This window comes from Cajanus cajan, chromosome 3, assembly GCF_000230855.2.
Source record: "Cajanus cajan strain Asha chromosome 3, NIPB_CcT2T_4, whole genome shotgun sequence".
Classification (NCBI taxonomy): domain Eukaryota; kingdom Viridiplantae; phylum Streptophyta; class Magnoliopsida; order Fabales; family Fabaceae; genus Cajanus; species Cajanus cajan.
The window spans coordinates 77558646-77571635 of NC_138519.1; the positions used below are offsets into that span (position 1 = coordinate 77558646).

The 12990-nt window shown below is 33.1% G+C and overlaps 2 protein-coding genes across 3 annotated transcripts; both read right to left on the reverse strand.

The window, feature by feature from the left end:
* Positions 1-518: 518 nt before the first annotated feature.
* Positions 519-4252, reverse strand: LOC109796821 (ARM repeat superfamily protein). Of its 2 annotated transcripts, none has more exons than XM_083071382.1 (7): positions 3564-4252; positions 3244-3330; positions 2901-3091; positions 1995-2190; positions 1652-1716; positions 889-990; positions 519-806 (listed from the first exon to the last, which is right to left on the reverse strand). In XM_083071382.1, the coding sequence occupies exons 1-7, from the start codon at positions 4110-4112 to the stop codon at positions 650-652; spliced, it is 1347 nt and encodes a 448-aa protein (XP_082927508.1). In that variant the 5' UTR covers positions 4113-4252; the 3' UTR covers positions 519-649. The 2 variants fall into 2 exon arrangements, with proteins under 2 accessions (XP_082927508.1, XP_020212228.1); XM_020356639.3 differs by having other exon boundaries at positions 3597-4251.
* Positions 4253-8679: 4427 nt separating this feature from the next.
* Positions 8680-11591, reverse strand: LOC109795169 (LIM domain-containing protein WLIM2b). Its single transcript, XM_020354600.3, has 6 exons — positions 11388-11591; positions 11032-11235; positions 10536-10635; positions 10403-10437; positions 10211-10300; positions 8680-9119 (listed from the first exon to the last, which is right to left on the reverse strand). The coding sequence occupies exons 2-6, from the start codon at positions 11164-11166 to the stop codon at positions 8907-8909; spliced, it is 573 nt and encodes a 190-aa protein (XP_020210189.1). The 5' UTR covers positions 11167-11235; positions 11388-11591; the 3' UTR covers positions 8680-8906.
* Positions 11592-12990: the final 1399 nt, after the last annotated feature.

The following is a 12990-nucleotide window of genomic DNA, read 5'->3' on the forward strand; positions in this document are numbered from 1 at the left end:
ACTCCCAGAATGGGGTGTGGTTTGGCAGATGAGCTCAAACTGAATGGTTTTAGGATATCTTGGATCATAGGCAGGTCGATTGTGAGGTACCTGTGGTGATTCTGATTTTGATTTATTTAATATTGATGATGGTGACTTCAAACTGACCTTCTTTACTGCACAGACAACCTCCCGATTCCAGGAGGCAATTTTGTTTAGCGTGCTTGGGATCAGAATCCGGAGTTTTCAGACTAAATCTTTTCCCCATACGTCAGACCTAAATGAATGGGCTCCTCATTGTATTAGCAACAATGCAGAAATTGCCCATGCTCACAGTACAAAAGTTGCAATAAGTGACTTTACTTATGTTAGGATAATTGAGCACTTTTTGTCATTTATTCTTAGAGGAAAGAGTTGTAAAACTGGATATCAACACTAATTACATTCATTTATTAATGATGAAATTCATACTTTTGCCCATCGTCAAATTTCTTTAATACCATTTGAGAATTTTGAAGTAGAGAATAGCTACAAATGAATTCAAATATAAAACAAAATCAAACTTTGCATAATTGTTATTCACGCTACAAGATTTCTAGTTTTTAATTACATGTACCCATATGAACTCAACCTGTGGTACACTGAAATAATCAGAAATGCTATCAACTTATCATTGAACCGGTACTGAACCCTGCTGACGACAATCCTCTGAAGGCATGGTATCGAGGTTGGTATTAGTTCTTCTACTTAATGACAAATCAAGAGTGGTCAAATCTGGATCAGATCGATGCTTGTCCCAAGCCGCTTTAAAATGTAGGCCTTTGCTTCTGGGTACAAAGAAGAGACATCGACTAAATGAGGGAATGAATATATCACTTGAAGGAATTAATCCAAAAAGTAAAACCTTACTCTTGAAGTAGGATCAGTATATGACGTATATTTGCTCTAATCTCTTCCCGAGCTGTTCTTAATGCTGCCTCCTTATGCATAAGAGCAAGTTCATCTACCAATCTGAAGTCAAATCATGTGGTCCGAATGAATTATATCAACAAGACAACGATAGGATAAGAAATTAATATGTTTATATCCACAAAGGCAGGATTCCATCACTTAAGTGGAAACAAAGATTAATTTCTGTAACTTCAGAATTCTCCAAAAAACAAATTTTGAAGAAAAGGAATGCAGAAAGAGTTGAACTAGATGTAGTCTAGGTCTCTAGTATGTCAATGGAATTAACCTCCTATGCATCACTTCTCTAGAGTTGGATACCAAGAGGATTACTGTTGAAAAATATGAGAACAAATAGCATTCCTTGATGAAATAAATATCAAACAGGAACATCAGTAACTCATGGTCCCATCTTATGCCCATTCTCTTTCTTGACCCTCTGTTTTTGTAAACATATTAAAAATGAAAAGAAACTTCATATCATAGCATAGGGAGAAAAAAAAATAATCATGAGATCAAGTCAACACAATATTTACATCAGATGATTACATAGTAATCATTAATAATAAGAATAATAATGGGGCGAATGACGACCATACAAACAAGTAAAGGAAATGCTTAAGTGCCACCAAAAGTTAATCAAAGAGGGATACCCTATTTCTCAAGAACATCAATGCCACATATATTTGAAATAAGAATTCCATAGGGCAATTTTTTAGCTCACCTTGCAACAAATGGTGAGTTCCTAATCCATGTCAGTCTCAAAATTCTATGAGTACATTTTAGAACCTGCAGAATAAAAACATATCAAAGAGTTAATCAGAATTTACTTTTTTTCTTTTTACTAAATACTAAAAGAACAAAGTGGCATATATGTTTATCAATGTCATGACCATATAAAGAGAAAAGAAAGCCAATGTTGAAACATCATCCAAGTTAAAACAATAGCAACTATTTTGAAATTACATCTATTTCAATAGTTGCAGGTTACAGCCAATAATTTTGGTTCAGTAAGATAAACTTTACAAAGTGTTGTCCAAAGCTTCAATACATATAAAGGTACTCACCAAAATAATAGTCTCATCGTCATCAGCATGCATCCACTGAAAAAATAATGGAAAAATGCGCCTGAAGTGAGCTAAAAGCATAAGACCAACTCCCTTAAATAGTGAATCGACAGATTTCAGCCATGCAATGCGACGCTCTTTGTTTCTGGGCTGGCGCTCCAAGTGACTTAACATCTCATTTAGCATCCTTTCAAACCTACTCAAGATAATGATAGAGTCAACTCAAGATGGAAGATATGTGCAAAGGGCGAAGGGTTTAATACACAAGGATAGCCTATTATTCCAGAAACTGAGATATCCGAGGAACATTTTCTCACTTACATGAGTATGGCTTATGGGGAAGTTATATAACTTTTTTCCAAACTAAATAACACCCTCTCAAGTGGTAAATAAATTTTTTTTGCTTGTGACATGTAACAGTCAAAATCTCCCCCCATAGCATCATATCTATTCACTCTCAACTTGATGAATTCAAATCACTTAATCAAACATAGCTTGTAAAAATAACTTTAAAAAAGTTTATGCTCCCTTGATCCTTTACAAGTCAAATTTCCTTTGCTATAAAAACAGAGCTGTGTAATTTATTACTCCTTTATAATTAAATGAAAAGAATCAAGACTAACGAACTATAATCAATTGGATACTACAATATGCCATATTTCTGAAAAGTGAAAACTACTTGTAAGTTTCAGTCGTTACAACAGTCAGGAACCAAATGCATTTTCTGACTGCATAAACACACAAATTCATGGTTAAATGATATTCAAGTTCCTGCTCATTCAGTTAGCTAATCATTCCAGTGCAGAATTCCATACCGTATTCAACACGTGAAACTCTTTAAAAAAATCTGGTGAAGCTATAGCATCTAAGATTGAAGGAAAATAGAATGGAAATGGATGAATATACCATGGACTGCGAGGATTACTACTCTGAGTAAGAGTCACAAGGACTACAGATGCCTCAACCACATGGTGCCATATCTCATCATCAGAAGCCGTGTTCTGGCAGCAGGCATCCAGGATCACATCCGCATACCCACCAACCTCAGCAGCATCCACGTTTCTTCCGACATGTGTAAGGCTAATCATGCCCTGTCCCTAAAATCACACGAGAAAAAAGCTCAACATGATTCCACTCCCTTCTATTCCATACAGTTGTAATGATTTCCAAGTTTCAAATACAATCACAAATCAAACAAACAATAGATTCCTTTCAATATTCAAATTTTAGATGCAATTATGGCAAATACCTTCACTGCCGGGGACCAATGATCAACAGCAGTCAGTGCACAAGGCATCACCAATCCACACAACTTGCCCAAATGAGGATAATCAACCTAAGACAAATACAATTATTATCTCAATATCTCAGCATTGACAAATAACTGAACCAAACATTTTGTTATGATACAAATAGTGTATCTGCTGTCATCTAATCACAAATCTTCATGTAAAGTAAATTAAATTTGTTGACATTTACAATAATTACTTTAAAATTCATACTATCAAGTGTAAATTAAACATTAAATTATTATTTCATTTTAATTTTCCTAAAAAACAATGAAAGTACCCAAAACCCTAGCAGACGAGTATCTAACATAACCTGCGTAACAAACCACCTAAACTGAAAAGCAGCGAGAATGGCGAAACCAACGGGAGCTCTCGCTGATGCTGCAGAGAACACGTCGCTCTCATCAGAGTTATCAATGGAACTCTCCTTAATCCTCTCCTTCAGCAACGGCAAAACCTCTGGCATCAACTCTAGCACCAACCTCTTCTCCGGAGGAACAGCGAGGTCGCGGTTTTGGTCGCCGAACTCGACGAGGTAAGCGTGGGAGAGCTCGGAGAAGGACGAGGTTGCGAGAGCGGAGAGGTGGCCGGGAATCCACGAGAGGATGCCGGAGGAATCGAAGGTGGAAGAGGAAATGAGAGCGCACGCGAGAGCAAAGTCTTTGACGGTGGTGCTGGTTCCGAGGAGGGGTTCCAGAAAGGCTTTGACGGAGACGTTGGAGCTTCGGTGCGGAGTGTAGGGGACGGTGGCCAGAGACTCCGCGATTCCGGTCGATAAACGGGGCAGAAGGTCTCGGAGCGGTGAAGGTGACGGTGCTGCTTCCGACATTTGGTACTGACTAGGGCTCCCCTCCGCCGTTAACGGCAGTCCCGACTGTACTTTAAAAACGACGCCGTAATGAGCTTGACGACATTGCGCTGAACCAATTAAAAAATTATCCAAAAACTATTGCTTTTTCGATTTAGAAAGTAACACAAACATTATAAATAAAATAAGAGAGTATACTTGTTTTGTTACGTTGATTTTTATATCAATAAAAATAAGGTTAAAATTTTAATTTAGTCTTTTATAATATTAAAAAAAATTAATTTAGTCTTATTTTAATTTTAAATTTTAATTTAATCTCAATTTATTTAAAATACTTTAATATAGAGCTTCCGTCCAAATTTTACAAACACTGTTAAAGATTTGTGAGAATCACGCATGTAATTTCAAATCACAACTATGATTTTCACGCGTGGTGTTAAATCTCGTTCTTCATTTTCTGATCACCACCAACGTCGAAAACTGCCAGCACGTTCAAACCTTGTCGTACACCTCCCTCCGCCTAGTTATCATCGACCTTCATCGGTGAAACCGCCGCCTCTTCCTCTCCCCACCGCATCTTCAATCTGCACCGACGTACATGAGAATCTTGGCAGAAAACCCTAAACACCGGGACGTACTGCGAGGTGGAGAGGCGTCTCCCTTCCTGGAATGTCGCGACGGTCGATGAGTGCGGATACCTGATCGATTTTGAGCTTCGTCGCGAGCGATTCAGCCTCGGTGTTGACCTCGTCGGCCCTGGCGAGGCGAGGGATGGTGGAAACGAGGTGGCGCAATGCGGCGTGGTCGTGCTTGGCCACTATGACGTGTGATTTAACACTAGGCGTGAGAATCACGGTCGTGACTTGGAATCACGGGCATGATTCTCACAGACCTTTAACACCGTTTGTGAAATTTGGACGAAAGTCCCACATTGAGGTATTTTAAATAAAATTGGGACCAAATTGAAACCTAAAATTAAAGTGAGATCAAATTAAAACTTTTTAATATTATAAGGGACCAAATTAGGTTTTTAGCCTAAAAATAAAAATATAAGTTGTTATCAGTTATATTCAAATAACTTCTATTTATTTTAATTTAGTCTTTTACCTAATTATTTTTTTTTGTACTATCATAATATATGGTCGATCTCTTTGCATCTTATGGTACAAGGCTTAGGAGTTGCTAATCATTATAATAAGTAATCTTCAAGTCATAGAGCTTAAGATTGAAAGATAATGTAATATTATGATAAATGATGAACCAATTTCTTTATTCTAAGTCTTTTCGCACTTAAGTCAGAATATTCTAAGTTTTAGATGTTTTAATTTAATTATATTAAATATTGTGTTATTATGGATGTTGGTTTAAAAACTCTGGATTTAAGAGTTAGGATGTTTCCAAGAAAAGTTTTAGGGATAATCAAGTAGGTTTAGAACAAGAAAAATATATAAGTTTTTTTCAAGATATAAATCTCATAAATCTGTTTTAAAGAATTATAGAGAAAAGTTAGAGAGAAGTTCTCTAAGCCTAAACTCTCTTCCCCATCTTCTAAAACTGAAAATCCTCCTTTTTCTAGCTTCCTATGGTCGAATCTATTGTATTAAGCTAGGAGATGCAAGCTTGAGGAGTTGAAGATCTCGAATTGGAACTGTTTGAAGAGTTTATTTTCTTTCTTTTCTTTCCTCTTTGAAGTAGTTAGAGGTAAGGGAAGCTTGATGATTTGTGTTATTAGTGATGATTTTCTAGTTGTTGGTTGGCTTGAATTCATTCTTGTATGATGAAATAAATGGAAATGATGAATTGAATCTGTTGTGAAGGAATAATCTTGAATGGTGTTCTTGGGTTGCTTGGTTGAGTTTAGATGTTGGGATGGTTGCATGTGTTGTTTAAGGATGTTTTGGTGTTGTCTATGTGGTGTGTATCATATATTTTAGATTGCATGTTGGGTTCTTGCTGCATTTCAAGTAGATTGGACAAAATTAGTTTCTACATAAGTGCAAAAATCGATATCATGTCAAGCTTGCCTTCATGGCATCGAGCGTGGTTCAAAGTCAACGGTTCTCATTTTCCTTACATTGAGTGCATGATTGTTGGGGTCAAGTGTGAGGAGAGAGAGAATCGTCTCTGACTTGGTCATACCAAAAGTGAGTTTGAATGACGTCAGACGTTAGAAGAGAAAATCATCTCGAGTTAAACTCCCTCCAGGCACCAAAAGAAGTGGTGTCAAGCATGGATCAAGTTGAAGTTGTTTGCCTAATTAAGGTCAGATGTAGATTTTGCCACGCTAGGAATGAAAAGTAGGAGACTCTTTGCCTTAACCATGTTGAATGCAAGTAGTTTGGCGTTGGGTGTAGGCAAGACAAAAAGTCCTCTACCTCAATGATGTTAGGCATCCAGGGGATGGCATTAGGAGCAAGTTGTATGATTTAGATGTGTTATTTAAGTTATTTTATGACTAAAAGATGATGATTGAGTTGTATGATGAAGATGATATGATGATAGCTCTTATGCTTCAAGTTGACATATTATATGATGATGTTTGTGTTGTTATAAATTGATAGATGTTTAAGTTGTGGAGTTATATAATGCTATAGTTGATTAAGATGTAAAGTTGTTAAACATGTAGTGTTGATACATGTCTTTGTTAAGATACATAAAAATTAGAGGAGAATAAAATATCTTTTAGAAATTAAAATATTTCATTGTGTGGATATAAGTTGTAGTGTTCTAAGAGCCCAGTTGAAAACTCTTCAATAAGTAAGATAGCTTATGAATGGGTAGTTGTTTTAAGTTGTCTTCTTTAGGTTTTATGTGGTATCCGTATGTGGATAAGGTTGAGACACACGTGTATAAAATGACCAACCGAATAAGATACAATGTCAAAAACTTAGTTTCTTAACTGAGTACTAGAAGGACATAATATTTGGAGGGTAGCCGGTGAGCTATTTTTATAGGAAGCTTAGTTTTGCAAGTTAATATCGTAATAAACTCATACACGAGCTATTTTATCATGCTAGTAATAGACTTCAAAATTTAAGTGACGAAACTTGAAAAATCAAATAAGTTGTAAACATGTAATCTCTGGCTAATGCTAAGTCAATCAACTAACTGTGTCTAATTTATTGGTTGCTGCTTGAAGTTATAGAGGAAAGATGAGAACAAAGATAATAATGCTTAGATTTATATGATTGCCCTCCTAAAATTCAAAATGTCAAAATACTTAGATACAAATATATATAGTTTTTTTTTTTTTTTTTAAAGATGAGTAGGTAACATTTCTAATGTTATGAACTTGGACAAATGGTTGAATTATCTAGAAATAGTCTTTCTTATCGAAATATTTTTTAATTTAAAATTTTAACTATTTTAATTGAAAATCTGATTATTGTTTTAAAAATGTTTTCATCCTTTAGAAGTTTAATTTCCTTTTCCTTTCTCCACCATGCAAACACTCTTGTTCTTGCATGCATAGTTTTTTCTTAAAATTCAAATGTTTGATTATACTCTATATTATTCAAATTCAAATATTGCTTTTCTTATTGAACTATACACCTAATTATTACCAAATTACAATTATTTTAATTTTACTGCAACATCTATTTTTGGTTTATATTAACGAGGGCCAAAGGCCCCAAGCAATGCAGAAAAGAGCGGGTACATACAACCTCATTATTGTCAATAGGATTTAACTTCTAAATAATTAAGTGCTATAAAATCATGTACCTGTTTGGCTTTATGCCTTTTCTACATTATTAAAAAGAACTACTTGATAGTACTATATTTGTAACCTATAATGATGATAAAAGTGATATGTAAATTTGGTTTACACATTTTTTACGATTTTTTTTTTAACCTTTCTTAACTCAAACTCATCAACCATTCCATTACTCTCATGAATATCAGATACTTTGGTTGTGTTTGGATTTACCGTAAATGGTGGAATGGAATATAAATGAAATAATATACATATTGGATGAGATCAATTGACACCGAGTCTTTTACACGTATGCCACTTAATAACTTCTTGTAAACTATGAAATTAAACGATCAAACTATTAAATCGTTTGATATCATCTTTTATTACCACATATATCAAAACTCATACAATTCAAACATTCATTTATATATTATCTAATAATAACGAATACTTATTTATATTTTAAATTATTTGTCAAAGTAAAATAGAACACTGAAATATCAACAAAAAAAATGTAGGACATTCTATAAAATTAATGTACTATATAAGAAAATTTAATTTAACAGTTGAATTTGTCAATTTCATATTTTATATAAAAAAATTATTAAGTAGTATAAATGTTAAAAACATTGATATGACAGATTTATTTTTTCTTAACAGATTATTTTCTTTAAACTGTTTAAAGTAAGATCCTCGGGCACTATGTTACCTATTCTAATTGTTTTCCTCTTTACTTCAAATTTAATGTCTAAATAATCCAAGTCTCGATCATAAAATCAAGATACCCAACCCAATGACTCCAATAATATTTCTTCTAAAGTTGCATATAAACATAAATACTTATAAGATAGCATTCGGCAGAAAATGCAATGTCATAAACTTGGATAGATATATCTTGCAAATCACGCTCTCATTAGTCATTACTGAATGTCCACTGTATAAATAAAGCACAACACAAGATTTGCACGCCACGCATGTGTAAGTAAAAATCAGAATCAGAAGTGATCAAATTCAAGAGAGAACAATCAAAACAAAAAGGGCCACACATACAAACACTTGCTTGATAGAACAAAATGTATTAGAAAAAGAAAAGGCAACAACAGAAGGAACCCCAACATTCAAGATTCTGGAACAGATGCTGCTGCTGCCCGTTTGATTGATGCAGACTTGATAAGATGGTTATAGCTCCCTTTCTCCTTAAAAAGCTGGGAGAAATGGTGCTTGCAATACAAAATTCCCTCAAGGGCTGCATAATTTGATGGGGTTATGGGACAACCACCATGTGAACACTTGAAACATGATTTGTGATAGGCCTGCCCTTCCACTGTTACCTACACTCAAAGAAGAGATATACATTTCTATAAATAGTATCAAGAAAACCAAGATACTCTGATTCAGATTTTTGGTAAATTAGATTTACATTTATTCATTCATGAAATTGTTGAGAAATAAATTTACTTGAAAAAGTGGTAATAAATGGTCAACGAGCCTTATTTCTATCCACAGAAATCGAATTAGATACCAAAGAATTTATTATAACTCACGTTCTGCTCAACTATGTTAGACTCCTTGATCAATGAGACACCTGTTTTCTCTGTTTCTTTAGAGAGCTACCCCAGTTCGAATTTGAATGGGAGATAAAGGGTAAGTTTCATTCCTTTCTTGGTTTTAAAAAGTGTTTTCTAAAATAATTTTACACTACTCAACAATCAATTTCCCATCCAAAATCTATAAAGTTCTGAAAATTGTTTCCAAAACAATTGTCAGTATCATCTCCCGTCTTATTGACAAAACATTAGAAGAAATTGATACAAGAACTTGATATTATCACAAACACAAGTTGCCAGGTATATGTCACTATAAGCATGGATTTCATTTTGTGGAATTTTCATTATAATTATCTGTGGATGGAGGAAGAAGTTCCAGAATTATTATAAGCAAATGCAATTTTGCTTTCTTGGCTTGTGAGAATTTAAAACTAAATAAAAAACCGAAGTTCAAACTCCTATTATTTTGCATATTTTAGGAGGCAGCAACTCATATTGCTTAATTTCACAGAACCATGAGTACCAACCAAAGGCAAAAGGTCATACTAATGCATATGCTTTCATGCTGTTAATTTAACCCATAAAGAATCAGAATTCCCTGAAGAGGACATAAAGAAGCACTTCATGACACCCTTATTTATGCTCCACTTATCCCCTTTCAACTTCAGAATCAGAAAGGCATATTTGGTTACTCACATATACACAGCTAGAGAAGGATACTCTAGTAATCTACTAGATCTAGAAAAGCATAATAAATTAATAATGAAGTTTCTTCTTGAGGTCTAAACATCCGTATACTCAATTTGTAACAGACAATTTGTAACCTTATAACGAATATCATCAACTAATTTGTTTCAAAGATTTTGGAATCCTACCTTCTCCAATGGATAAGCAGTTTTGCCACATGTAGCACACTTATCTTGTGTACCAGAAAACATGCTTGCAGCTTTACTAGGGGACCTTGTCTGAAATAAACAGAAGATACCAACAATTATTCAATAATACTTAATGCCATAAGCCTATTAATCGCAAGAATGTTTGAAAATTGCAAAATTAAACAAATTTACCAGCTCAGGGGTTGTCTTATCTGCTAACTTTGCAGCTGTTCAAAATGAAAATATGGCCAATTAAAGAGGCATCTGATTCAAAAACCACACAAACACAGCTTCATCCTCAAAGAAGAAAAAGAAGAACACATACGTGACTGGAAATTCTTGCTGAAAGTGCCAGTCTCCTTGAAGAGCTGCTCATAGTGTGGCTTGCAGTAAAGAACACCCTCCATTGAGGAATAGTTGCTTAGCTGAAACATATGCAAAAATCATCAACAATAATCCATGTAAAGTTTACATTCAGATACACAAATACTAGCCCAATTAGTGTCCAACATTATTAAAACGAGCCGATCTGTGTCATTAATTACAATAATCAATTGAAAAATTCCCACTCTAAAAACTCTCAGTATTATCACACATTCACACTCTAAAGAAAAATGGGGTAGTCCCCATTTTTTTTCTTGATCAAATCATGAACTGATACCATTTTCCTATCAACTAACTAAAATTCTCATGGATGCAAGGCAGCGTGAAACTAAAGCAAGGATCTTTAGCAGAATTTTTTTTTAAAAAGAACAACATTAATATACAATTAAATAAATAATGCAGCTAAGAAAACATGTAAATAGATTAAAAAGAATCACCTTCAATGTTCCTTTGCAGTGAGAGCATCTGAAACAAGCTTTGTGATAAGCAGTGCCATCAGCAGAAAGCTGATCAACGGGGTAGACCGTTTTCTCACAAGCCTTGCACTTTTGCTGGGTACCGATAAAAGACATTGTTGTGGCTTTTAGATCTAAATTCACCAGCAATTCCAAATTCACAAGGCACTGGATCGGCTTCAGAGACTGCATACATGAACCAAAAACACGAACAACAACAACAACAAAAAAAAGGGTTAATTTTGAAAGCTTAAAAAACATCCTCGTATGAATCTGCTTGGTTTGGTTCAGAGAAATACTGAAAAGTTGACATGGTCAAAGTGGGTGTTTGAGCATACCTTGTGAAGAGAAAGTGGTGAATGGTGGATCGGTTGTGTTGTGTCGTGATCTAAAGCTTTGAACTGAAAAGGTGAAGATAGAGAGAGAATGAGAAATTGTGAGGGTGAGAGAGAATAAGTTTGAGCAAGTTGAGACACAATGACTCAGGTTGGGACTCTTGAGACTATGAATGTCATTGAATATATATGGAGAACAGATCATGTCTTGGTCACCTTAATGAAAATCCAATAAATAGAGAAAATGAAGAGATTTTTATTACAAATGTGGGAAATAAAATAAGACGCAAATATCCTTGCTGTCTCCGTTAACACTTTTTTATTCGTTTGGTAGAAACCACTAACGCTATTTTATTTTTTATTTTTTTTAATCTATCATTGGCAACAACTCCCTCAATCACGAACACGAAAATTAGCGGGCATTATTATTATTATTAACAATTAATTTTTTTGCTTAAACGATACTGTTATTAATTATAACAAGATCAATTTTCCGTGTGAAAACTTATTAATATAACATGAATAATATTAATATATTTTAATCTTTTTATAAAGAGCAATGCAACATACTCATTTCCCACTATTTTGTTTGATATTTTATTAATTTTTATTTATTTTAATTTAATTATTGTTTTACAATATTAATAAAGTATTAAATATATTTTTTCTATTATGTTTTTAACTATTATTATTGTATTATTGTTTAATTATTTAATTATTAGTGAGAATTTAAAAAATTTAAAGATATCTTATTGAGAAATTACATGATTTATTTTATCAAATTAAATATATCCATTATATTTCTTAAGTTCTATCCAAAACCTTAAAAATCAAATAATATGGATTGAGGAAGTGATATCAAAATATATTTGCACAAAACAAATAAATTTTAAAGTAATCAATAAAAAGTGGGTATTAATATTTGGTGAAAGAGAAAATAAATGTTTAATTGTTGATTTCTTTAATTTATATTATTTTAAAATATACATATATATATATATATATATATATCATTTTAATCATTATAATTTTATAAATTTTAGTTTTTAGTTCTTATAATTAAAGTTTTATCTTAGTCCTTCCTTCCCCTTCACACATCAAAATGAAATTAAGAGACTAAAAAGATAATTAAACAAAAAATATATAAGAAAAAAGACTATCTTAGTTTTCATTCAATCACAAATCACTATGTAATTGTATGATAAATTTGTTGAGTTCTATTATAATTACTTTAAAAGTTATATTAGTAATGATTTCTAATTAGTTAACATTTTAAAATTTTTTACAATAATAGTGCATAACTATTAAAGTCAATAAATATTGTCATTTAATAAAATAATGACATAAAATGTAAAGACCAATTAGGTTATCACACTTTATAGTTTAACTATTTGCAGCAAAAAAACATAAATATAACTACATAGGGTTAACATACAAACAATTTATGGATATACATGCAATAATATATGTACAAGAATATAAATCAACATCCAATTTAGATAAAAATCCACAATAACATGGTTTATTGAATTTATTCACTTAAACTAGGAAAATCTAATATCCTTGTCAAGATATATATAACAACTTGGGTGTGGGTCTACCATGA